Genomic DNA, 25,738 nt, shown 5'->3' on the forward strand with positions numbered 1-25,738 from the left:
AGACAGTGAGCTTCTGGGGGAAGGAGAGGAAGGGAAGAATACCTCTGAGGAGGTGCAGCTGGTAGTGTGACTTCTTAGCGACGTCAGAAATATGAGGAGAGAAGGAGAGTGTGGAGTCGAAGATGACCCCAAGGTGTTTTGCATTGCAGGTAGGAGCAGGGAGGGGGCCAAGGGAGGCAGGCCAGAGAGCTGCAGGGAAGGAGGGAGTGGGTGTACCGATGAGTAGGATCTCAGTCTTACTGGCATTAAGGCAGAGGTCATTTGCGGCACACCATTCCTGGATAGCAGACAGACAGTCAGAGATGAGGGAAGGAGAGGGGGAGGCTGAGGGTAGCCTGAAAATGAGCTGGGTATCGTCCGCATAGCACTGGAAATTAGGGCAGAGAGCGGCGATGCGGTGGGCAAGGAGTGCCAGATACTGGTTGAACAGCCAGGGAGAGAGATTAGATCCCTGGGGGACACCACAGGTGGAGAAAAAGATGTCGGAGAGGAAGGACCCCAGTTGGACCTGGGAGGGTCGATTTGAAAGGAAAGAGGTCAGCCACGCCAGAGCCTGACCAGTGATACCCAGGTTTTCACGGAGACGGTTGAGCAGGATGGCATGGTTGACAGTGTCAAAGGCAGAGGAGAGATCGAGCAGAATGAGAACACACGGAGTGTTGGAATCGAGGTTCAAGAGCAGGTCTTCACGGATGTTCAGGAGAGCAGTTTCCGTGCTTCTGGCAGCTCTGAAACCAGATTGATGGTCATGAAGACTACCAACAGATTCAGCATGGAGGTTAAGCTGGGAGATGGCCAGTTTCTCCAGGAGCTTGCCCAGGAAGGGAGTGATGGAGATAGGGCGATAGTTAGCCGGGCAGGAGGGGTCGGAAGAGGGTTTCTTGAGAAGAGGGTGCACAAGGGAGTGCTTGAGGGGGGAAGGGAAGACTCCAGAGGCAAAGGAGTGGTTGCAAAAGTCAGCCAGGGCAGGAGCCAGGGAGTCGTTGTGGTCCTTGATAGTTTTGGAGGAACAGGGGTGAACCTGTTTAGACGAGACTTTCATAGATCGGACTTGTCTGGAAACCTCGTCAACAGAGAAAAGTGGAAAGGCAGAGAAAGAGGGAGGAGGGGTGACTGCAGAAGGGCCAGAGGAAGAGCCGGGAAGGGAGGGAGGGAGGTGAAACGAGGAGAGCGAGGACAGGATGTCCTGAGTTTTAGAGATGAAGTGAGAGGCCAATGCAGTGCAGAGGGCCTGGGAGGGGACAGGAGAGGTAGAGACTGCAACAGGGTTGGCCAGCTCCTTGCAGATTTTAAAGAGTTCGGCGGAGTTGTTAGATGCCGCAGAGATGCGGGCTTGGATAAGGGCTCTTTTCTTGGTGAGAACGGAGAGCCGATACTGCCTTTGGAGCAGGCGGCAGGCCAGTTTGTCAGAGGATGAACATGAAGCACGCCATTTCCTCTCTGCAACCCTGCACTTGCGTTTTAGGGTGGCGAGATCGGAGTCATACCAGGAGTTACATTTGGCTTTGGGCTTCAGGCGGATTCTCATGACGGGGGCAAGGATATCAAGAGTAGCAGATATAGCAGAGTGGAGCATGGAGAGGGCTGTGTCAGGGTGGGAGTCAGCCGAAGGGGCGGGGGGGGCGAGAAGGTAGCAGCGAAAGCCTCAACTGACACACGCTTCATGGGTCGGATGACCGAGAAGGTGGGTGGCAGTGAAGAGGGTGGCTTTGCCTGTGGGGTAGGGAGGGTGAGGTGGGAGGATAGGAGAAAGTGATCACTCCAGGAGAGAGTGGAGAGAGGGACGGAGAGGGGAAGGTCAGAAGAGATCAGAGCATCAAGAGTGTGCCCAGCAGAGTGAGTAGGCCCAGACGGGAGAATAGAGAGTGAGAGAGAGTCGCAGAGGTTACGAAAGAGAGCAGTGGAGGGACTGGAGGCATCAAGGTGGATGTTGAAGTCGCCAAGAAAGAGGAGTTGAGTGGTTGAGGACAGGAGTGAGGAGGAGAGGTCAGCCCACTCAGAGAGGAAGGAGGAAATTTGACCAGGTGGCCGATAGATAGTAGCCACGGTAAGGGAATGGCTAGGAGAGAGAGAGAGTCGGCAGACAAGACATTCAAAAGAGGAGTAGGTCTGCGTAGGAGTGACAGTGGCAGGAATCCACTCAGGGAAGATAAGGGCAACACCACCCCCTGCACGGTTAGGCCTGGGCATGGAGAGGATCTTGTAACCGTCAGGTAGGAGTGTGTCAAAGCTGGTGGCAGAGCTGGCTGTGAACCAGGTCTCAGTGAGACAGAGGACGTCGAGGTCCAGTTCCTCAAGAAGGTGGCAGATATCAGAGGAGTGTTTGATGGCAGAGCGAGAATTTAGAGTGGCAATGTGGAGAAGGTTGCCCTCCTTGAAGAGCTTCCGGGGAGGGGTACAGATCAGAGGTACGTCCTGCGGAGGTGTTGAAGAAGGAGGTGAAGAAGGAGCACGAGAGGGGGCAGGGAGGGAGGGTAGAGGCAAGGTAGCCAAGGATAGAGGAGGGGGGACAGCAGGAGAGGAGAGGAAGTTGATGAGGTGTGGGAAGCGTCTATCAAAGAGGAGAAGGTTGGCCTGAGGGCCTTGGACCAAGATTGTCCCATTAGCGTAGACATTAATGATGGCCTTAGAGGAGCGGAAGGGGGCCAAGAGGACATCCCAACGGGTGCCACCATTAATGGGAGGGGAGGAGAAAGGAGAGAGCACAGAGACCATATGAAGGGTCCATAGGTCAGGCGAAGGCACGAAAAAGAGGATGTCAGTGAGAGTTTCCTTAGAGCAGGCACTAGTGTAGGTGTCAGTGATAGGGAGGCCTGGGTTGGAGACCAGGATGTCCTTTTTAAACTTTTTCCTACCAGATTTAGTGAGGAGAGCAGGATAGTCAATGGAGAAGCAGTTAGAGAAGATAGGCGAGACAGAGAGCACCATGGAGTAGGAGGGAGGGGGGGGGAGAGACAGATGAAACGAGAGCACGCAGACAGGAAGTGAGCGGCAAGCACAAGTTACCACACAGAAAGTACAGAAAGGTGGGCAAGTCAGCGGTGAGGAGGTTTAGCACTGTGTAGCACTGTGGTAGGTGGATGACTAAATGGGTCATGACAGCTGTGTTTCTTAAATGGACATAGTACACAGCACCAAATTTCACTCTATCTAGACTCAGAAACATGTTTATGGCATTTGGAATTTCCTGTGTAGCGTCCATATTTCAGCAGCTAACGGCACACTTGCTACTCACCGTGTTTTTTAAGACAGCGTTTATGTGTTTCCCACACACATGGTGGCTAGAGTACTCAGAAGAATTCCTACTAGATGCCTAACTGTTCAATAAGAAAAATGCACCTTCGAGCAGAGCAATGTTGAATTAATCTCCCATCAAGGCCTCACACTCAAAAACACCCTGGTTTATGCCATGAGTAGAGCTCCTCAAGCCCACTTCCAAACATTAACGTGGCGTTTACATGGGCTGGGTGGTTTACTATGAAGGATCCGAAGACCCTATTTGTCAAAGAGCAGCCCACCTCTAACTGATCACCCACTCAACCCTATTTCTGCCCCTCAGTTCCTCCCCTTCCCTACTCACCCTACTCACTCCAGCTCCTCTGCTATGCCAGCACCCTATTTGTAACACCGTAGGTGAGTCTCCTATGTGCAGAGCTGGGTTCACAATACATACATACTTACACGTATGTACTATGCCAACTGTCTGCAGAGTTTCACTGAGAAAACAGAATCGTTAAGAGTTCTTTTCAAGAAAGGGGTGTGTACTTTGAATGTTCAAGGGCAGGGACTGTGGTAATTGATTCCAGAAAATCAAGGATGGCATTCTGGCATTACGAGAAGCACCCCATCCTGACAGTTGATGCTAGTACCCGTGTGATGGGTGATATTCTGATAAAGAGGTCTGGAGATGGAGAATCAGTGATGGCGTTTGAATAAAGGTCCCGAAGCGACTGAGGCAAATTATTCTGTGAACAGAACACAAAATGCTGACATACACTTGGGCTATTACCTACTTTTGGGGACGTAATTACGCACCGATTACAAACCTCTAATTCACATTATGACTTCAGGAGCAGCCCACCAGATAAGCATTGTACCACACCTTTTTACGTATTAAAATCACGTGAATACAACCCCTTTTATCTTTCTGTGCATATCATTTACACACTATTTGAAAGCATAGGGCAAGTGACTTGACAGAACCCAGAACATCGTGATTGTTCATCTGCCTGGATGAAATCGCAGTGCGTAGAGAAGCAGACTGAAAACAAGGCCTTTTCTTTCTGACCTGTGTGCAACAGGTTTTTCAGAAGGCACAGTACACTGTGAGATAAGAAATGGTTCATATTGTTCAACTGCATATTTGAAATATCGCAAATATCGTTTAATGAACTTCATTGGCAATATGTGAACCTATGTATGTATGTCACTGTATACAAATTTGATGAATGTCCATTATATCCCTGAACCCATCCAAAATGTCTAAACGTACAAATGATGTGTTCAATTATATCACATGAATTCTTATATCTGTGATATTTCAAATGGGCAAATCCCAATATAGGCATCTGAAATAACACCTATGAGAATTCACCCAATGCACCAAATCACTGATCACATTGCATATATCACAAACAAGGGTGTGTACTCCAAATATATGACAATCAATCTAACGATTAACTATGGTAGCCTGGAAAAAGACCTGTCTTATGGTCGAAACATGTTTCGGCACCCTCTCAAATTGATATAACCTCAATAAATCACAAACAAAATGCAAAATCAAAAAGTGTGGACCATATCTACTATGCACAACTAAGTGTATGAAAGGGGTATCTTCAACCGAATGCACTACCACCACATTAGTGGAAAACCAACAAAACTAGATTTACCTACACTTCAGGCTCCGAGAGCACGGGCCTTACAGTTTCCACCTACAGGCAGCAAGTGCAACGAGATCAGACTAAACATAATGAGTAAAGGTGCGGCCACCACAAGTTTCTAATGCCCAGTCTTCTGTTGACTGGCTGGAAATCTGAACACATCTCAGCAGGAATTGCCTCGCTGGACTTGCTTCCGGTGAGAGTCAAATAATATTTTAGACAATGGGGCACATTCTCAAGAACAAGTGCAAATTAAAAAGGTACAGGCGATAGACCGATTTTATTTGCCCTTGTTTGCTAAATGTACAGTTCACCTTATGCTAAAAGGTTCCTCTGTATTTCAGTGGGACTGGGCAGCAGCTGAAAAGATGACCTGACCAGCCCCCTCGCGTACATTGGTGTCTAGCATGCGCTCCCGACAGTAATGTGTGCAAGCGCACTTCACAGTGGCATGCCCTTAAAAAGCCTGTCACTGTGAAATGCTAAAAAAAAGAAAAACGCATGTCTATCCCTATTTGAGGGATGGATGATGGACATGAAAGTGGAACAGCACTGGATTATATTGCTGCTCTTCCACTTAAGGAAATGCATGCTATGGTTCCCCCATGGGTCTCTTCCAGTCAGGTGCAGGGGGTGGAGGGTTCGAAACTGAGGGGAGCTGAAAGCTATTTCACCCAGAAGAGCCTGATTAGCTTGACAACAACATATACCAGGAGCTACTTTAAGTTCCCCAGGACCAGTGATGGTGAACAAACACACCATTTTGAACAATCTATAAATAAAGATTAGGACGTATCTGTACTGCATTTAAAGCATAAGGGGTTATAAATAATGGCCACAACTATATTTTTCCATCTTATGTGGAAGTTATATGTGCAGAACGTTATGTACTAGCTTTTAATGTTGAGCCCTGGGAATGCCTTTGTTTTGTGCGTATTTTAGTGCATCCCGTTTGTGAAGACGGGATTCACTTTAAAACGCGCAGAAACACTGTTGCTTGCGCAAAGGTGAGAAAAGAGGGCAATTGTGGAATGTTGATCTTATAGCTAGCGAAAATTATAGAATTGAGAATATACCCCAATATGTTGCACCCATAACTCCATGAATAGGAAGGTATGAAATATCCTGCCTTTTTTGTCCCGTTCCTCTGAGATAATTGAGATCTTAATATATTCATTTATGTGCAATTTTGCAAAAGTGATCTACAACTGAATTAAATAAACGTTAAGAAAATCATCATAAAGCTGGGGTAAGCAATGCGAAGCTGAATGTCAAAAGATAGGATTTCAGAGAGGTGTGACAAGAAGCAAGCTTAGCTGCAGAGGATACAGACAGGATGTTGCACAGTTTAGGATCAAGAAGAGAAAAAGAGTGGAAACGGGACTTAGTACCAGGAGGAATGGGGAACAGCCAGAAGAAAGAGAGACAAGAAAACAAAGCATGTAACCTGTAGAAATAAGGGAGGAAAGATAAGGGAGGCAAGTTCATTGAGAAACTTAAAAGCAATACATAAAAATCAGAGCTGAAGGCAGGCAGGAGAATTTACGAAGAGCCATGAAGCAGAAGACAACGCAGACGCATAGCAGTGTTGCAGATGGACTGAAGGGGATAAAGCAAAAACAAGAAGAACCAAAAAGAGGGTAAGCTAGTGAAAATATAAACATTTTTGCAGAGAAAGCAAGGAAAGGTCAGATGTTATGAATGTTATTGAGAAGGCAACAAGACAGAGAGGGAATGTGATCTGAGAAGGTAAGTGATGGCTCATAGATGACAGCTAGAAGTGGACTTCTGAGCAGATGAGAAAAGTCAGAAGGAAAAAATATAGTGGATAGAGGGGTACAGTCACAACGGGAAGGGAAGAAGAGAACCCTAGTGTTGATAGAACTGAGATGAGACAGACTCATGAAGTTGGTCGAAGAAAGGTTAGAATGAAAAGAGATCAGTTATCAGCGTAGAGATGACAGTAAAGATCAAATGAGAAAAGTATAAAGAAGGGAATGGAATAACGAGAGATTAATAGGGGGAACAGAACCTTGTGGTACGCTGAAGCGCAAGGAAATAGAATAAAGAGTCCCCTTTTCATGAAAGAATAGGAAAGGTCAGAAAGGTAGCAGGAAAACTAGGAAACAACTGAACCAGATACACAAAGGGAAGGTACATAACAAGAAACATAATTCTCCACAGTGTCAGTGATACATATAGAAGAATAAGAAGAGAGGACGGTTTAGAATGGCGAGAGGAGTTAAGGACTGTTGTGACATGTAGGGGGGTCACTTTTGGTGGAGAGACCAGGACAGAAACCTGATTGCAATGAGGGCATTAGTCAATTAGAATCAAGCTAGAAGGCTAAATGTGAATAAGCAGCATGCTCAAAGAGGTAAGACTTAAAAAAAGGAGGAAGAGAGCTGAGGTGGAAATTAGAAGCAAGAAATGATCAAGCAAGGGTTTCCGGGGGACTGGAAGACTTATAGCATGTTTAAAGGAAGGGTGAAAGATACCAGTGGATGAAGATAAAAAGAGAGGACAGATAAGAAAAAGAGGACAGTGAGCCTGGAGATTATTAAGAGAGAACAGAAGATGAAGGTGAGGTAAAAGAGTAGTGCTGAGAGAATATTAATAGTGCTGCTCTGAGCAAAATAACTCAAGGTCACAGGAAAAGTGAAGAAGGGGCACCAAGATCAGGGGAAGAATGAGATGTATTGTAACACTGCTCCTGTTTCCACACTGTTAGAGCAGGTCTGAAGGGAAGAGGCCAACCAGGGTTAGGAAGGTTTATGAGTAGGAGTAAACAGAAACAAATGATAGAGTATCAAGGGAGGTTGACAATGCATAGGAAAAATTACAAAAAGAGTCAAGAGTCATGGTGGAGAAAATTCAAAAAGAGAAAGATGATGGACATTAGTGAGTTGTGGTTGAAGCATTCCTGGATTTAAGAGAAGTTCCTTTGCAGTTCAAGATACAAAGAAATGGAACATACTCCCTATAGTTACGTTAGGAGAGCAACCTCTGTGCTCTCAGAAAGAAACTAAGATCTGGAGGTCTTCAGGGAATCATGCTATGACTATCAGATTCCTGTTTATTGTTAATTGTGATACTCAATAGCACCAAGATGCCTTTGGGCGTAGTTGCATTGTATTATAAACCATGATATACGATACCCAGACAGGCACTGGTTATAACAAATTATGCATCCAAGTCATTTTTCTATAGATCACCATGATATATTCAATTGCCGACTTGTTTCAATACTCGTATGTAGATCCAATCTAAGGAACTTCTTCCAGGGTTTTCTACTCACTTCTAACAAACTGTGACACTTCGGGTGATTCATCCCCTTCTTTCTTTGTTTCTGAAAAGTACAAAGTTACTGTTCTGTGCTGCCTGGAGCTGTACGGTCTTTATAATCTTCCTTCTCTACCAGTAGTCATTACATGATCAGACGCATGTGCTATACATATTTAGGGCACATCTATGGTAACCTATGTATGTCCTAGTCAGACTATCATTATTTACAGCTTGACTTAGTAGACCGTTTTAGTAGGTCCTGCATGGACGTTTAAGAAAAAAAGAAAGCTTACAAAAGCCCCTGAAGAAGTTCCTTAGATTGGATCTGCATAAGAGGAATGAAACATGTCGTTCAATTAAATAAGTATTAGATCCCTAACAGGATCTTAACATGAATGGCAATATTTGCACAAGTAGAGGTTCATAGAATCAGTAGTATTGAGCACAGTGACACTTTTGAGGCACATTACACTTTATATGGATTATTCTCTTTTATGTGAGCAACATGTTTCAGGTTGTTTTGGTGTGATGTCATGATGAATGGAACTTAGTGGTGGTGTGGAATGTTGTGTAGGAGAGGTTCCAGTGGAGACGGTTAGAGTGGGGCTGACCATGGGGGCTGGTGGATGTTTATTGCTCAATCTTAAAATGTAACTTAATTATAAACATCAGCACTGTAATCAATAAAGGTGCTTAAATTAAAAGAGACTTCAGACAATTCCACTTTTATGGCCAACGTGGGCCAATTTGATGAGTTACTTCACTATGCTGCTAATCTTTTTTGACCTCTGTTGCTGAATAAATATTCTTTCAAATGCACAATTTGCATCACATTTTATCAAAAAACTCCCCCCTTGGGTACTAGTCAAACAGTGTCACAAAAGGAATAAATAGGTATTTGACACTAGGCCACTTTTTATTGGTGCCCGAGACAATTTTATGGGCCAGTATGATCCTGCACCAGGGGTGACATCTCCCCTTAACATTACCCTCCTCTGAGCTATGGGGTGGCAGGATGGTACCTTGCACCTAGTCAGCACACTGGGCGCTGTGGGGGCCCACCCTTGCTGCTGTCACCTCTGAATAGGGGCACTGCTCCAGGATGCTACTGAGCCTAGGTCCTCGTAGTGCCCCCTCATTTCACCTTTGGTGGGGGCTTCTTACTGGTTGCGGGCCCTCCCCCCTCCTGTGAATCAGGACACTGCTCTAGGATGCTACTGAGCCTAGGGCCTCGTGGTGCCCCCTCATTTCACCTTGGTGGGTGTATCTTACTGGTTGCGGGCCCTCTCCCCCCTCCTGTGAATCGGGACACTGCTCCAGGATGCTACTGAGCCTAGGGCCTCGTGGTGCCCCCTCATTTCACCTTGGCGGGGGCTTCTTACTGGTTGCGGGCCCTCCCCCCTTCTGTGAATCGGGACACTGCTCCAGGATGCTACTGAGCCTAGGGCCTCGTGGTGCCCCCTCATTTCACCTTGGCGGGGGCTTCTTACTGGTTGCGGACCCTCCCCCCTCCTGTGAATCGGGACACTGCTCCAGGATGTTACTGAGCCTAGGGCCTCGTGGTGCCCCCTCATTTCACCTTGGCGGGGGCTTCTTACTGGTTGCGGGCCCTCCCCCTCCTGTGAATCGGGACACTGCTCCAGGATGTTACTGAGCCTAGGGCCTCGTGGTGCCCCCTCATTTCACCTTGGCGGGGGCTTCTTACTGGTTGCGGGCCCCCCCCACCTCCTGTGAATCGGGACACTGCTCCAGGATGCTACTGAGCCTAGGGCCTCGTGGTGCCCCTCATTTCACCATAAGGGGGCTTCTTACTGGTTGCGGGCCCTCCCCCCCCTGTGAATCGGGACACTGCTCCAGGATGCTACTGAGCCTAGGGCCTCGTGGTGCCCCCTCATTTCACCTTGGCGGGGGCTTCTTACTGGTTGCGGGCCCCCCCTCCTGTAAATCGGGACACTGCTCCAGGATGCTACTGAGCCTAGGGCCTCGTGGTGCCCCCTCATTTCACCATAAGGGGGCTTCTTACTGGTTGCGGGGGCCCTCCCCCCTGTGAATCGGGACACTGCTCCAGGATGCTACTGAGCCTACGGCCTCGTGGTGCCCCCTCATTTCACCTTGGTGAGGGCTTCTTACTGGTTGCGAGCCCTCCCCCCCCTGTGAATCGGGACACTGCTCCAGGATGCTACTGAGCCTAGGGCCTCGTGGTGCCCCCTCATTTCACCTTGGCGGGGGCTTCTTACTGGTTGCGGGCCCTCCCCCCTCCTGTGAATCGGGACACTGCTCCAGGATGCTACTGAGCCTAGGGCCTCGTGGTGCCCCCTCATTTCACCTTGGCGGGGGCTTCTTACTGGTTGCGGGCCCTCCCCCCTCCTGTGAATCGGGACACTGCTCCAGGATGCTACTGAGCCTAGGTCCTCGTGGTGCCCCTTCATTTCACCTTGGCGGGGCGCCTTACTGGCTGCGGGCCCTCCCCCCTCCTGTGAATTGGGACACTGCTCCAGGATGCTACTAAGCCTAGGGCCTCGTGGTGCCCCCTCATTTCACCTTGGCGGGGGCTTCTTACTGGTTGCGGGCCCTCCCCCCTCCTGTGAATCGGGACACTGCTCCAGGATGCTACTGAGCCTAGGGCCTCGTGGTGCCCCCTCATTTCACCTTCGGGGGGCTTCTTACTGGTTGCGGGCCCTCTCCCCCCTCCTGTGAATCGGGACACTGCTCCAGGATGCTACTGAGCCTAGGGCCTCGTGGTGCCCCCTCATTTCACCTTGGTGGGGGCTTCTTACTGGTTGCGGGCCCTCCCCCCTCCTGTGAATCGGGACACTGCTCCAGGATGCTACTGAGCCTAGGGCCTCGTGGTGCCCCCTCATTTCACCTTGGTGGGGGCTTCTTACTAGTTGCGGGCCCTCCCCCCTCCTGTGAATCGGGACACAGCTCCAGGATGTTACTGAGCCTAGGGCCTCGTGGTGCCCACTCATTTCACCTTGGCGGGGGCTTCTTACTGGTTGCGGGCCCTCTCCCCCCTCCTGTGAATGGGGACACTGCTCCAGCAGGATGCTACTGAGCCTAGGGCCTCGTGGTGCCCCCTCATTTCACCTTGGTGAGGGCTTCTTACTGGTTGCGAGCCCTCCCCCCCCTGTGAATCGGGACACTGCTCCAGGATGCTACTGAGCCTAGGGCCTCGTGGTGCCCCCTCATTTCACCTTGGCGGGGGCTTCTTACTGGTTGCGGGCCCTCCCCCCTCCTGTGAATCGGGACACTGCTCCAGGATGCTACTGAGCCTAGGGCCTCGTGGTGCCCCCTCATTTCACCTTGGCGGGGGCTTCTTACTGGTTGCGGGCCCTCCCCCCTCCTGTGAATCGGGACACTGCTCCAGGATGCTACTGAGCCTAGGTCCTCGTGGTGCCCCTTCATTTCACCTTGGCGGGGCGCCTTACTGGCTGCAGGCCCTCCCCCCTCCTGTGAATTGGGACACTGCTCCAGGATGCTACTAAGCCTAGGGCCTCGTGGTGCCCCCTCATTTCACCTTGGCGGGGGCTTCTTACTGGTTGCGGGCCCTCCCCCCTCCTGTGAATCGGGACACTGCTCCAGGATGCTACTGAGCCTAGGGCCTCGTGGTGCCCCCTCATTTCACCTTCGGGGGGCTTCTTACTGGTTGCGGGCCCTCTCCCCCCTCCTGTGAATCAGGACACTGCTCCAGGATGCTACTGAGCCTAGGGCCTCGTGGTGCCCCCTCATTTCACCTTGGTGGGGGCTTCTTACTGGTTGCGGGCCCTCCCCCCTCCTGTGAATCGGGACACTGCTCCAGGATGCTACTGAGCCTAGGGCCTCGTGGTGCCCCCTCATTTCACCTTGGTGGGGGCTTCTTACTAGTTGCGGGCCCTCCCCCCTCCTGTGAATCGGGACACAGCTCCAGGATGTTACTGAGCCTAGGGCCTCGTGGTGCCCACTCATTTCACCTTGGCGGGGGCTTCTTACTGGTTGCGGGCCCTCTCCCCCCTCCTGTGAATGGGGACACTGCTCCAGCAGGATGCTACTGAGCCTAGGGCCTCGTGGTGCCCCCTCATTTCACCTGGGGGGGGGCTTCTTACTGGTTGGGGCCCTCCTGTGAATCGGGACACTGCTCCAGGATGCTACTGGGCCTAGGGTCTTGTGGTGCCCCCTCATTTCAACAGGGGGGGGGATTCTTACTGGTTGGGCCCTCCCCCCTCCTGTGAATCAGGACACAGCTCCAGGATGCTACTGGGCCTAGGGCCTCGTGGTGCCCCCTCATTTCACCTTGGCGGGGGCTTCTTACTGGTTGCGGGCCCTCCCCCCTCCTGTGAATCGGGACACTGCTCCAGGATGTTACTGAGCCTAGGGCCTCGTGGTGCCCCCTCATTTCACCTTGGCGGGGGCTTCTTACTGGTTGCGGGCCCTCCCCCCTCCTGTGAATCGGGACACTGCTCCAGGATGCTACTGAGCCTAGGGCCTCGTGGTGCCCCTCATTTCACCATAAGGGGGCTTCTTACTGGTTGCGGGCCCTCCCCCCCTGTGAATCGGGACACTGCTCCAGGATGCTACTGAGCCTAGGGCCTCGTGGTGCCCCCTCATTTCACCATAAGGGGGCTTCTTACTGGTTGCGGGGGCCCTCCCCCCTGTGAATCGGGACACTGCTCCAGGATGCTACTGAGCCTACGGCCTCGTGGTGCCCCCTCATTTCACCTTGGTGAGGGCTTCTTACTGGTTGCGAGCCCTCCCCCCCTGTGAATCGGGACACTGCTCCAGGATGCTACTGAGCCTAGGGCCTCGTGGTGCCCCCTCATTTCACCTTGGCGGGGGCTTCTTACTGGTTGCGGGCCCTCCCCCCCTGTGAATCGGGACACTGTTCCAGGATGCTACTGAGCCTAGGGCCTCGTGGTGCCCCCTCATTTCACCTTGGCGGGGGCTTCTTACTGGTTGCGGGCCCTCCCCCCTCCTGTGAATCGGGACACTGCTCCAGGATGCTACTGAGCCTAGGGCCTCGTGGTGCCCCCTCATTTCACCTTGGCGGGGCGCCTTACTGGCTGCAGGCCCTCCCCCCTCCTGTGAATTGGGACACTGCTCCAGGATGCTACTAAGCCTAGGGCCTCGTGGTGCCCCCTCATTTCACCTTGGCGGGGGCTTCTTACTGGTTGCGGGCCCTCCCCCCTCCTGTGAATCGGGACACTGCTCCAGGATGCTACTGAGCCTAGGGCCTCGTGGTGCCCCCTCATTTCACCTTCGGGGGGCTTCTTACTGGTTGCGGGCCCTCTCCCCCCTCCTGTGAATCAGGACACTGCTCCAGGATGCTACTGAGCCTAGGGCCTCGTGGTGCCCCCTCATTTCACCTTGGTGGGGGCTTCTTACTGGTTGCGGGCCCTCCCCCCTCCTGTGAATCGGGACACTGCTCCAGGATGCTACTGAGCCTAGGGCCTCGTGGTGCCCCCTCATTTCACCTTGGTGGAGGCTTCTTACTAGTTGCGGGCCCTCCCCCCTCCTGTGAATCGGGACACAGTTCCAGGATGTTACTGAGCCTAGGGCCTCGTGGTGCCCACTCATTTCACCTTGGCGGGGGCTTCTTACTGGTTGCGGGCCCTCTCCCCCCTCCTGTGAATGGGGACACTGCTCCAGCAGGATGCTACTGAGCCTAGGGCCTCGTGGTGCCCCCTCATTTCACCTGGGGGGGGGCTTCTTACTGGTTGGGGCCCTCCTGTGAATCGGGACACTGCTCCAGGATGCTACTGGGCCTAGGGTCTCGTGGTGCCCCCTCATTTCACCTGGGGGGGATTCTTACTGGTTGGGCCCTCCCCCCTCCTGTGAATCAGGACACAGCTCCAGGATGCTACTGGGCCTAGGGCCTCGTGGTTCCCCCTCATTTCACCTTGGGGGGGGGGGGGGGGGTTTCTTACTGGTTGGGGCCCTTCCCCCCTCCTGTGAATCAGGACACTGCTCCAGGATGCTACTGGGCCTAGGGCCTCGTGGTGCCCCCTCATTTCACCTTTGGGGGGGGGCTTCTTACTGATTGGGGCCCTTCCCCCCTCCTGTGAATCAGGACACTGCTCCAGGATGCTACTGGGCCTAGGGCCTCGTGGTTCCCCCTCATTTCACCTTGGGGGGGGGGCTTCTTACTGGTTGGGGCCCTTCCCCCCTCCTGTGAATCAGGATACTGCTCCAGGATGCTACTGGGCCTAGGGCCTCGTGGTGCCCCCTCATTTCACCTTTGGGGGGGGGGGCTTCTTACTGGTTGGGGCCCTTCCCCCCTCCTGTGAATCAGGACACTGCTCCAGGATGCTACTGGGCCTAGGGTCTCGTGGTGCCCCCTCATTTCACTTGGGGGGAGGGGCTTCTTACTGGTTGGGGCCCTTCCCCCCTCCTCCTGCCTGCCTTGGCTTGTAGGGCCCTCCCCATAGCGGGGCAGGTTACCTGTGATTTCCCCCCTGGCCCCCCACCCCCGCCTGAGCCTCACCCTGGGGGGGCAGCCTGCTCCTGACCGTCACCGGGCTGTGGGCCCCGTGGGGACACCGATCTCCTTGGCCGTTGCCGTTGCAGTTCCCCATCAAGGCACGAGGAGTAGCGCCGGAGCACGTGGCCCGCGCAGCCAATCACGCGGGGGCGGGAAGGCGCGCGAGGAGGAGGGACGAGCGGGGCGTGGCCGCGCTCGTGCGTGGACCACTGTCACAGGGCGGGGCGTGGGAAACCTCTGCCCGTGGAATTTGGAGGCTCGAGCGAGCGAGGGGGCGTTTTCCGCGGCTGCGCGATCTTACTGTAGTGTAGGCGCGCGCCCTGGCGAACAAGGCAACAAGCGGCGTACTGCGCAGACGTTCTCTGACGTCACAACGGCCGCGGGCGAGACCACGCTCCTTGCCGACAGGGGGAAGCCAGCGCATTCCATCCACTACCTCGCCCTCAGCCGTGCGTCGTGTGTGGAGGCCACCCCCATAGCTGGTGACTAAATGACGGACGCTCGACAGTGTGACCTGAAAACACGAGGCACCATGCTCACCCCCCAACCCACCCGCCTTAGCCCGCCTAGGAATGAAACCAGCAACCCTGTCATTCATTTCAAGGGGCTCTCTGCCCAAATCAAAACTGCCCTTTTTCACCCACCCACCCTGGGAAATTAAAAGGCTGAGAGGTATGACCAGGGCAGTTTCTAGTACATTTGGTGCCCGGGGCGAAACACTAGGATTGCGCCCACACCCATCGCGCGTGCCACTCCACCGCACCCCGCGTGTCGCTCCCACCGTACCCCGTGCGCCACTCCCACTGCACCCCGCGTGCCACTCCCACTGCACCCCACGCACCATTCCCACCGCACCCCTCGTGCCACGCCCACCGCACCCCGCGCGGCACTCCAACCGCACCCCGTGCACCACTCTCACCGCACCCCACGTGCCACTCCCACTGCACCCCACATGCCACTCCCAAACTATGTCGTTCAGCAACTCCTGCCCAAAGTCAAACAGTCCGTCACACAAAGAATGCATTGCCATTTGCAACGGTGGGCCACCGTTTCATTGGTGCCCAAGGCAATTGTATGCCCCAGTCCAACTTAGGCTGCAGATAGTGAGGACTGGGCACACCAAGAGACCATGAATATGGCACAGGATGCAATATATACAACAAACAAAGGACACAAGATGCTGAAGGGGGTTTGGAGGCAACCAAAGCCAAAAGGGCAATGACAAGGGGACACCTGAACCCAATAAACAATCACTTTAAAATTATTTCAATGGGAATCAAGTGTATGCTTTGATACAGTAAAGTCTGACTTGTTATGAGGATACATGGACCCGGATTATTTATTTATTCGTGCAATGTTTGTCGGGTACCTGTATATTTATGTATGCAATGTTTTTCGGATGCAGATATCCAACAAACATTGCGTAAATAAATAAATGATCTGTGTCCATGTACCCGACAAACATTGCATAAATAAATAAACCGGGTCGTGGCTTAAAGAATATTTACTCAGCAACACTGGTCAAAACTATTATCAGCATAATGAAGTAACTCATCACCAGTGCCATGGAAGCGGTTTAAAGTGTAATTGATATAAAGTTTGGCAAAGAAGCAGCATGAAAGAAATAGCACCGCTTTAAACTATTATTTTGGCCATGTTCTGGGCTTGCAGGGACGCACCATGGGCCGAAACGGGTTTCTGTTTGTACCGTGCCGGGGCCTACGGTACGTCCCTGCAGAGCACGCCAAATCCCCACAGCCCACTCACTGCACCTTCCCTCCCATCACGATGCCAGCAAGAAACCATTCAGTGATAAATGGCCCACTATTACCAGTTTCCTGCCGGCATTGTGATGGGATGGGCTGCTCTTAGCTGCAGAGGGACCTCAAGTGTTTTCATTGTTGTGCATATACCGCCACCCCCCCACGCGAAAGTGGTCAGAGGGAGCCTCTGACTCATGTATCCTATTTAACGCCCGATCTGTAGCAAAATACAGACACTACGTCTTTGACCTCCTCGCCTCTGTCAAACCAGACCTAGTTTTCATCACTGAAACCTGGTTCTCAGACGACTTCGGCCCAATCGCCAATGAAGCCTTTCCCCCTGACTACTCCCTCATCCCACTGAACCGTCCGTCCAGATGAGGGGGGGTAGCATTCATCTTCAAATCTCTCCTCCGTGCATCAATCATCGACAACCACCCCTCCATTCCATCCTGCAAATCCCTCCTCGTTAAACTATCCCTCTCCCCGTCGCTCTCACACAGCTTCCTAATAATCTACAGGCCCCCCGGCTACGATAGACAATTCGCAAACAACCTTTGCGATTCTATCGCCACCCCCCAACTAAACCATCCCAACCTCACCCTTCTTGGAGACTTCAACATATGGCTCGACATCCCCACCAACCCTATGACACACGCCCTGGTTGACGGCTTAGATGCAATTACTCTCCAACCCCACATAATCGGCCCGACTCACTATAAAGGACACACTCTTGATGCCATCTTTAGCTCCAACACCCTGATTCATTTAAAGCCCCCCACCCCTATCAACTGGTCCGATCACTTCATCCTCTCGTTCACCATCCACTCACCCGACCCCCTTCCCGTACTCCTATCTGAACCTCTGAATCTATGCAAATGCTGGAAAAAACTAATAATCACCTCGGACCTAGCTAGGCACTCCTCCAGTCTCCACCACCTACCTGCCGTCTCAACAACCAACTTACCCCTGAGGCCTTTGATTCATGGCTCAACGCATCTCTGATGCGGCTCACCCCCCTTGCAAACCATCAACCCGCCGTGGCCTTTTCCCCAAATGGTTCACTCCTGAGTTAAAGACCACTAAACGACAATACAAATACCTAGAACGCAAATGGCAGAAAGAGAAAACCCACGAGAGCAGGACCACCTTGGCCCGACACCTGTAACGGTACAAGGCCGAAATCCAGAAAGCAAATAAAAGCCCACTACAACACCCGAATCCTAAACTGCAAAAACTCAAGCAAAGAACTCCACAAAATCATCTCCGAATTCACCAATCCAGCTTGTAACACAACCGTCCCGATCCCGTCACAATCACTGTGCGACTCACTCTCCCTCCACTTTTACACCACGGCTATTGTAGGGGAGGACTGGTCCAAGACGACCCTCCTCGCCTGCACTTTCTCCCCAGGTGAGGACTATGGCTCTCCTGGGCGTCTCCTCATGCCACCCGGGCCCAGGTGGTGGAGGGCTCACCCACTGGAGACATTGCCCGCACGTATTAATTGCCCACACGTATTAAAATTTAGCTAGGCCTAGACACCATTTTTGTCTGGTAAAGATGGTGTGAGCTCAGCGCGCTGTAGCGCGGCCCCCACCCTTGGAGGGTTTCAGTCATCCTTGTTGCCGCAGCACCCTGGTAGATCCGCTGCGAGCCCGTTCCCACGAACCAGAAGGACATGAGCCAGTGTAATGCACTAACATTGTAACAGTCACCTTCCGCAGTGTATCGTATCATCGCTCCCAGCATGACCCGGCCAGCAGGCTTAGGCAAAATAAAATGAACAGTAAAATGGTCGTCACAGGCCTGACAATCCTCGTATATTAATGTTTAAACTACTTGCAAAGGATGCTTTCCTCTCATAAAATCCCTTATATTATAAAAGCCTGTAAGATGTATAATTAAAAGAGATCATGCCCCCATGATATAAGCAATAATGAGCATGTACCATTGCAGTTGGATGCTAATAATAAAGGAACGCACCAAGAATCTATTTGTTACGTGTATTACTGAGAAACTTACACCCCATGGGCTCGCGCCATAACTAAACTAATGCTGCTAGAATACACGAGAAAACGAATGTAACCAGACTGTGGAACTCATGTGAAGGATGCGCAAGAAATGCACTTGTTATGTGTGTATGTCTAAGCTTCTTATGTGCCACCACCGTCACGTACAGTGGCGAGTCATTTCCTATGTATTCCACCAACCCGACTACTACCTCACTTACTGCAAATATATATGCATATAATTAAATACTGTAGTTGTTAAAACATAGTGTACGAATACGGTGTTCAGACTGGGTATAATCGAGACACATCCAGCAAAGTTGAAATGCATGTTTTAAAAGGATTTGAATAAGTATTATAGAATGTTCAAATGTTTGATGTTTTTACCTAACTCAGCAACACACGAGGGAGATACCTTTGTGAAATACTTGCAAGGCCATTCCCCCTCCCGCCCTATGAAGGCTGCCAAAGGCATGAGAGCAGAGACCGCGCCGCGCTGCTTTACCTTCCCCAACCAGACTGGAGCCGCTTCAAAGATTTGTAACCCCCTCTGTAGCACCCAAGGCCACCACCCGCCACCTGCATTATTTACAGCACAGCAGTAAACCTCTGCCTGAACATACGCGCCCCCTCGTAAACCTCACAAACCCACCGGACCACCTCAGACTTATGGCCCTGTGCAATAAAGACACCTAACACTTTGACAAAACACAGTGGAACATCCATAACAACTTCTAACAAGGCAGAAAGACATGTACCGCCCGTGCCAGGCCCTGAAGCTTAGCCCCTCGACCTATGGCCCCGGTCAACAGGACACTGGTAACCATGCCCTGACGTATTGCCTCCAGTCCCCTCACAAGGTGCATTCCTCCTGTGTTGCATTAACCTGTTGTATAACCTATTGTAAGATTTACTGAAGAAGATAATGCTAAAAATGCTCGAATGACTGCGGTGTGCATGGCATAGGGCTAATAAGTCAGGAAGAGACATTCATCTCTGCCACTGGCCACGATGGCCCCACAACACCGCCTGGATGAACTCCGCCACCCGGCCAGGCCCAGCCCAACCCACGAGGCTGCCCAATGACGTCTTCCAGCCAAAGCCAACCACATCACAGCAGCACCTATAGTTAGTCGTCGCCACCCAATCCCCATGAATTTGTGCCCCCTATAGTGTGTAGGTTCTTATGACGTTTTTTGTAAATATATACGCCTGTCTTTGCTATTGTCAGACAGAGCGCTCTCGGAGTTTGCAGAGTTCTTTGCATGCCCTATTCTGATTGATAAACTCCCATTTACGCTCACCCGCACTCTGTCTTGGCCTTATTCCCATTTTGGGAGAGTCCTTCATTGTCTCTCATTGCGGGGAGGATCGTGCTGTTTGGGGACGCTTGCCTTCAGTGGTGACCCCGACGTGATTTTATTTCTTCCTAAACCCATTATAACCGTCCCCTTTTGGCACGAGAATCTCCGGTCGAAAAGGGATACGCACGGTGAGCCGGCTCCGGGAGGCTGCCCGCCAACGGCGACCGGTACACTAAGAAGTGCGCACTCAATAGAGAAAGGGTACGGGATCCCGATTGGAAAAAAATCCCCTTTGAGTACCGCTCGCCGGAGCCGGGGCTGACTGTTGAGTTAACGGCGACACTGCCTGGACGGACCCAGTTTCGGAGACTATCGGTTCAAGACGGGCACGTGAGTACTGAGTGTGAGCGATTGTAAAGGGAGCGGGGAGAGAAGGGTAGGACAGGGAACGAGAAGGGGGTACGAAGATATACTAAAGATTACTCTAAAAATTTCCTTTCTTTTTCTTTGCATATGGCCATTAGGATTACGAGGTGAATAAAGAGATAGAAGTGACGGGAACCTAGCTCCGAAAGGGGGTGGAAGGCGGCGCCGCATAGTGCTATATTGACTAGTGCTGGGAATATATGACGAAGTGAAATACAAGATAAAAGTGTTCAGCAAAAGGGGGCACTGAGAATATATTAGTGATCGCTACTACTTCTTTTTCTTTTTCTTTAGGGGTAGGGGGAGAATTAAAACGGAATTAGCACAAACTTGGGAGAAAAGTAAGAGAACAAGGGTCCTACTAGAGGGGGGAGAGAAGGTTAAAACCCATAAATATATGCATATGCGCTAAGTAAGATAGACAGGGACAGCCGGCTAGGGAGGAAAGGGAGGGCAGCGTGAATGGTGTACTGAGTGTTACCAAGAGGTGTGTGCACCTCGTATGTGTCAAGGGACGACTTTGATGTTGCGAATGTGTAAAACGGCTATAAATGTATAATTGTTAAATGGTCATGGTAAGTGTGACCGGATAAAAACTCTTTTGAAGCAACGCTGAGACAGTGACGTGAGTGGGTACCTTTTGATTTCCGGGTTGATAGTGTCAAAATAAATGATGGATTGCTCTTGTATGTGTCCCCCGAAGAGAACAAAGTAGAAATTGTGTACAGACAGTTTTTGTATTGGGCAATCAAGGGAGGGAGAGCCCAACCGAGCATAACACTGGATGTGAAGTAGAATACGAAAAAACAATATCGATACCACAGTAACATTGGAGTTGCAGACATACAGAGACACATAAGCACTAGGAGGGCACACAGAGATGGGGCCTGAAACACCATTATCACATATTTGTAAAAGCCTTCCAGGGCACGCGGAGCGGATTAAGAAATACCACGACCAATGGGTAACCGAGTTGAAAGGAGAGGGGCTACCCCAGATATGGCCAGAGGGAGGGTCATTTGACAAAAGCGTTCTAGATATGGTGATGACATGCATTTTCTTGAAGTACCGAGGGAAACAGCTGCAGAATAGGAGGGAAATATTAGATCTTTGGCGGTTATTCGAAGAGGTACCACCGCCTAAAGCGCCAGCACCAAATCCTGATCTCCCATCTACTACAGACAATCCACTGGTGTTACAGAAAGATATCAAAGAATTGCCAGGTGTAACACCACCAGTAGAGGTAATAAGTTTATACCCGATATTAAAGAAACCTGTACCCGCAGAAGGATACAGTGATCCAATGTATGTACCTCCCCCGACAACTACCACACCCCACCGGCCCACTGCACCCCCACCATACGAAAGTACAAGGGAGCGAGGCCAGGCGGGTACACAAAGGGTGGACATAGAGAAACTGACAGATGATCTAGAATCAAGACTGTCGATAGCAAAAGATGAGCTCTCGAGGATAAAAAACATATGCGAACGGACAGCACTGGATACAACTAGAGCTGGACGTACGTCTAGAGCATCGGATGAAAGCAGAAGGCCCGAAGAGGGGTGGAAGAAGGGCGAGATCCTGTTTAGGATTGAGGAAGAACCAACGCGAATAATAGAAGTAGGGACCCGAGAGGAAGATGGTGGTAACGAAGAAAGGCTTGGGGGACTTAGAGAGGAATTACTATGTGATATTAGAGAATAGCTAGACGAAAGCGACAGATTGAGTATGGCAATAGGAGGGGGAAGCGAGGGGGAGGAAGGTGCATGTTCTATGAGAACCCTAGATGATGAGTGGTCGGGACGACTAAGGAACAGAGTGGGGAAAATGGCATCAATGGGAACATCAGCAGCCAAAACAGGTCCGGATGAAACAACGAAAGGAAAGCTACAGCTCCCGTTGATACATAGGGGAGGAGGAAGGCCTAACTATATCCCATGGGCACAGATGGATAAAGCTAATTTATTAAAGCTATTGCCCCCGTTATCAGGAGGGGCTAGTAAGTGGATATACGCCTTCGAAAAACATACAGCTGGGGTACCCCTGGCTGTAGGAGATGTGAAAAGTCTGCTCGTATCAGCGGTGGGCGACCAGGCTGAAAGAGTATGGGTTAAAGCCGGTTTCCCGGGAGTAACATTAGACTGCGACCGCCATGATGGGGCCTCCTTTAACACAGTGCGTGCTAGGGTGTGGGACGCCTTACGCGAAACATTTCCAGACACACCTGACTTACAGTCCGTGATGCAGTGTGCCATGAATGACGGGGAGGAGGCTATGGATTACATTTTTCGGGTCCAAGAGATGTGGAGAGCGGAAACGGGCACGCCCTGGTATCAATCGACATCTTTATTTTACTTCATTATAAAAAGGGGGCTCCCAAAGGAAGTGCAGAAGGCGCTTGACAAAATAGCAGGTATAGAAGCAAAGGGATGGCCGGAAATTCAGAGCATAATAGTACACCATTGTAAACGAATCAAGGAAAGGGAGAAGGAGGTGGCGCAGAAAAGATTGGCAGACGAGGCGAAGTTGGTGCAGACAAAATTAGTGAAGGTTGCAGCAGCAGTAGCCGCGCTCCCACACAGCAGGGAGGGAGAAGATGAGGAGGAGGGGCTGATAGCAATACAAGGAAGAATGGCAACTAATTGGGCGGGAACCGGACAGCGGCAGTGGAACGAGCAGGAGCAGGGTGGAGGTCCGCAGTGGCAAGAGTGGACCCCTCGAGGGGGACGAGGTGGGTACAGGAGCCGAAGAGGAGGTGGACCACAGGGGTACGGGGGAATGGGAGGAAGTGGATGGCAGGGTCCCAGGGGCCCTCAGGGGAGTTGCTGGAACTGTGGGCGATGGGGACACTACTCCAGGGAGTGCAGAAATAGACAAAACAACGGGTTCCAGGAGGTGGAACAGTATGGCCATCCCCACCCGGGAAGCCCATATGGCCTTCCGATGGGACAACAGCAACTGAGAGATCCAAGCCAGGGTAACACGAGCCAGCAACAGGGACCCCAATATAGAACACAGAACCACCCACAAAACATGCCTAACAACGACAGCATGCAATATACACCAGGCAACCCTTTCGCGACAGCAGCTAACGGGGCCCCCGCACCAGCACCTTATAACGGCATGTCAGTGGTCTCCGGTAACGTATTTAATGAAGGGGGGGCCATGAGACACCCCGCATAGGACAGCCCACAGAGAACACTTGCGTGTCCAGTTCTATCTACCACCCACAGTGCAGCAGAGGAACCATTAGTGGGGGCGCAGATAGGAGACAGGCAATTTATATTCATGGTTGATTCGGGAGCGGAGAAATCATGTGTCAGAGAGGGCCGATTCCCGTTATCTAACAGGAAGTTAGAGACGCAGGGGTTCTCTGGGGCTGTAATTGAAGTTCCTTACACAGAAGCTTTGGATGTAACCATAGGGGGCAAGACCGTAAAAGCACCCTTACTGTATTATGAACAGTCCCCGATAAATTTGCTGGGGAGGGATCTTATGAGTAAACTTAACATGACCATATCATTTACCGAAGGAGGAATAGTGTGTTCTACACCCGGGATATGCCCCTTGCGTGCAATGTTGGTAGTGCAAGCCTACACAACCACACAGGAAATACGAGGGCTGCCACAAAAGGAAGAGATGTTTATTGCAGGGCTAAAGACTTTGGCCCTTATAGTCCCAGAGCTAAATAACATGGATTGGAGGATTCCAGAAGAATTCCTCTTCCGCCCCATAGTGTGTCCGAATGCAACACCAGGATCAGTGGTGTCGTTGGATTTGCACGCTGTGCAGGTATCAACGAAGCGGATCGCTGTGATTGGAATGGACAAAGAAGGATGTGAGTGGCGCACCGTACTGTGTACAAACGCCAACCTTGCCTTACGCGAGGTAACAGATGAGGATCTCTTTTCAGACACAGAAGTAGATGGTGAGATAGTAATGGAAATAGCGATGCCCTGTGACATTTTGATCCAAGCCAGAGAGATCCCCGTCCAATTGATGGCAGTGGTAGGAACACCACCGTCATTTTTTGATGACGACATGAGGCTAGTACCAAACAATTTATGGACAACAGGCCCACATGATGTAGGGCTGTTGCATGGAGTACAACCTGTGAGAATAAACCTAAAACAAGGAGCTATCTTACCAAGAGTTAAACAGTATCCATTGTCCCGTGAAGCTGAAGAAGGGATAAAAGAGACTATAAATGCACTACTAGTACAAGGAATAATAGTGCCTTCAAACTCCCCATGTAACACATGTATTTATCCAATCAAAAAAGCAAAGGGGGGATCTTGGCGGATGATACAGGATTTACGCCCCCTCAATGATGTAATACAAAAAGAGTTCCCTCTAGTGCCGAACCCTGCATCCATACTATGCAGTATCCCAAAAACAGCATCACATTTTACAGTAGTAGACTTGAAAAACGCATTTTTCTCAATACCTCTGGCTGAAGAGAGTAGATACCTTACAGCGTTCACACTGGGGGGAAAAAGATATGAACACTGCAGACTGCCACAGGGATACTGTGAAAGCCCGAGCATATTCAACCGCATATTGCATGAAGATTTGGGGAACCTATCAGTAGAGAGTACGATTATTCAGTATGTGGACGATTTATTGGTGTGTGCACAAGACAAAGAAACGTGTAGAAAAGATTCAACAACGCTCCTGACTTTACTGGCCAACAAAGGATACAAGGTAGAGAAGGAGAAGCTACAGTATTGTCTGCCTGAGGTCCTAATACCTGGGACAGCTCATATCGAAAGATGGAAAAAGAATAATTCCCGACAGGGTAGAGGCAATAAGATCGGTAGGAGAACCCACAACAGTGAAAGATATGCAGAAATTTTTGGGGATGTGCAATTATTGCCGAGCATGGATACTAGACTATGCAGCATACACCAGGCCCCTCCTACAAGCACTCAAAGAAGCACAACAGGAGAATGTAAAAATAAAATGGTCAGAAGAAATGAGCATATCGTTCAAATCACTGAAAGAGCTAATTTCAAGCGCTCCAGTACTAGCAAACCCTGATTATGGACACGAATTTTACCTATTTTCCCATTGCAAAGGAACACTTATGACAGCGGTGCTGACACAAAAGACATCCTTAGGACACAAGCCCCTAGCTTACTATAGTGGTACTTTAGATGCCGTGATGCAGGGTCATTTCGCGTGCGAACAATCGCTCGCAGCAGCCGCATTTGCGATTGAAAAAAGTGCCACAATAGTAATGGGATGCCCTGTGACATTGTTTGTGGAGCACTCATTATTTGAAATACTTGAAAGATCAAAAAGCACACTGACCACACAGCGGGCAACAGCATACAAGATTATATTGTCCAGCGCCAACATCCACATAGTGAGATGTAAAACAGTGAACCCCGCCACATTCATTACAGAAGCGTGCACAGTAGAAGACATGCAAAATCACGATTGCGCAACCCGCACAGGAGAAGGAGGGGAGGGCACAGTGGTGTGTGAAAACGCTCTCAGCGAGGGGGAAGTGTACTTTGTGGATGGGTCCGCATCAATTGATATGGACACGGGAGAAAAACACGTTGGCATGGCGGTAGTGAGATTAGAGGAAGGTGAGTTTGAAACACT

The 25,738-nt window shown here is 50.9% G+C and overlaps 1 protein-coding gene across 4 annotated transcripts in view; it reads right to left on the bottom strand.

Annotated features, from left to right (window-relative positions):
• Positions 1-14,983, bottom strand: part of LOC138581993 (adenylate kinase isoenzyme 1-like) — a 466,802-nt gene extending 451,819 nt beyond the window's left edge. Inside the window, exon 1 of one of the 4 annotated variants that reach the window (XM_069652886.1) lies at positions 14,623-14,983. In XM_069652886.1, coding sequence (XP_069508987.1) covers positions 14,623-14,713 — 91 coding nt within the window. In that variant the 5' untranslated portion in view covers positions 14,714-14,983. The remainder of the gene's footprint in view (positions 1-14,622) is intronic. The other 3 variants (XM_069652889.1, XM_069652890.1, XM_069652887.1) reach the window with 3 other exon arrangements.
• Between the last annotated feature and the right edge of the window lie 10,755 nt (positions 14,984-25,738).

Source organism: Ambystoma mexicanum, chromosome 3q (genome assembly GCF_040938575.1).
Source record: "Ambystoma mexicanum isolate Mex_15411 chromosome 3q, UKY_AmexF1_1, whole genome shotgun sequence".
Taxonomy (NCBI): domain Eukaryota; kingdom Metazoa; phylum Chordata; class Amphibia; order Caudata; family Ambystomatidae; genus Ambystoma; species Ambystoma mexicanum.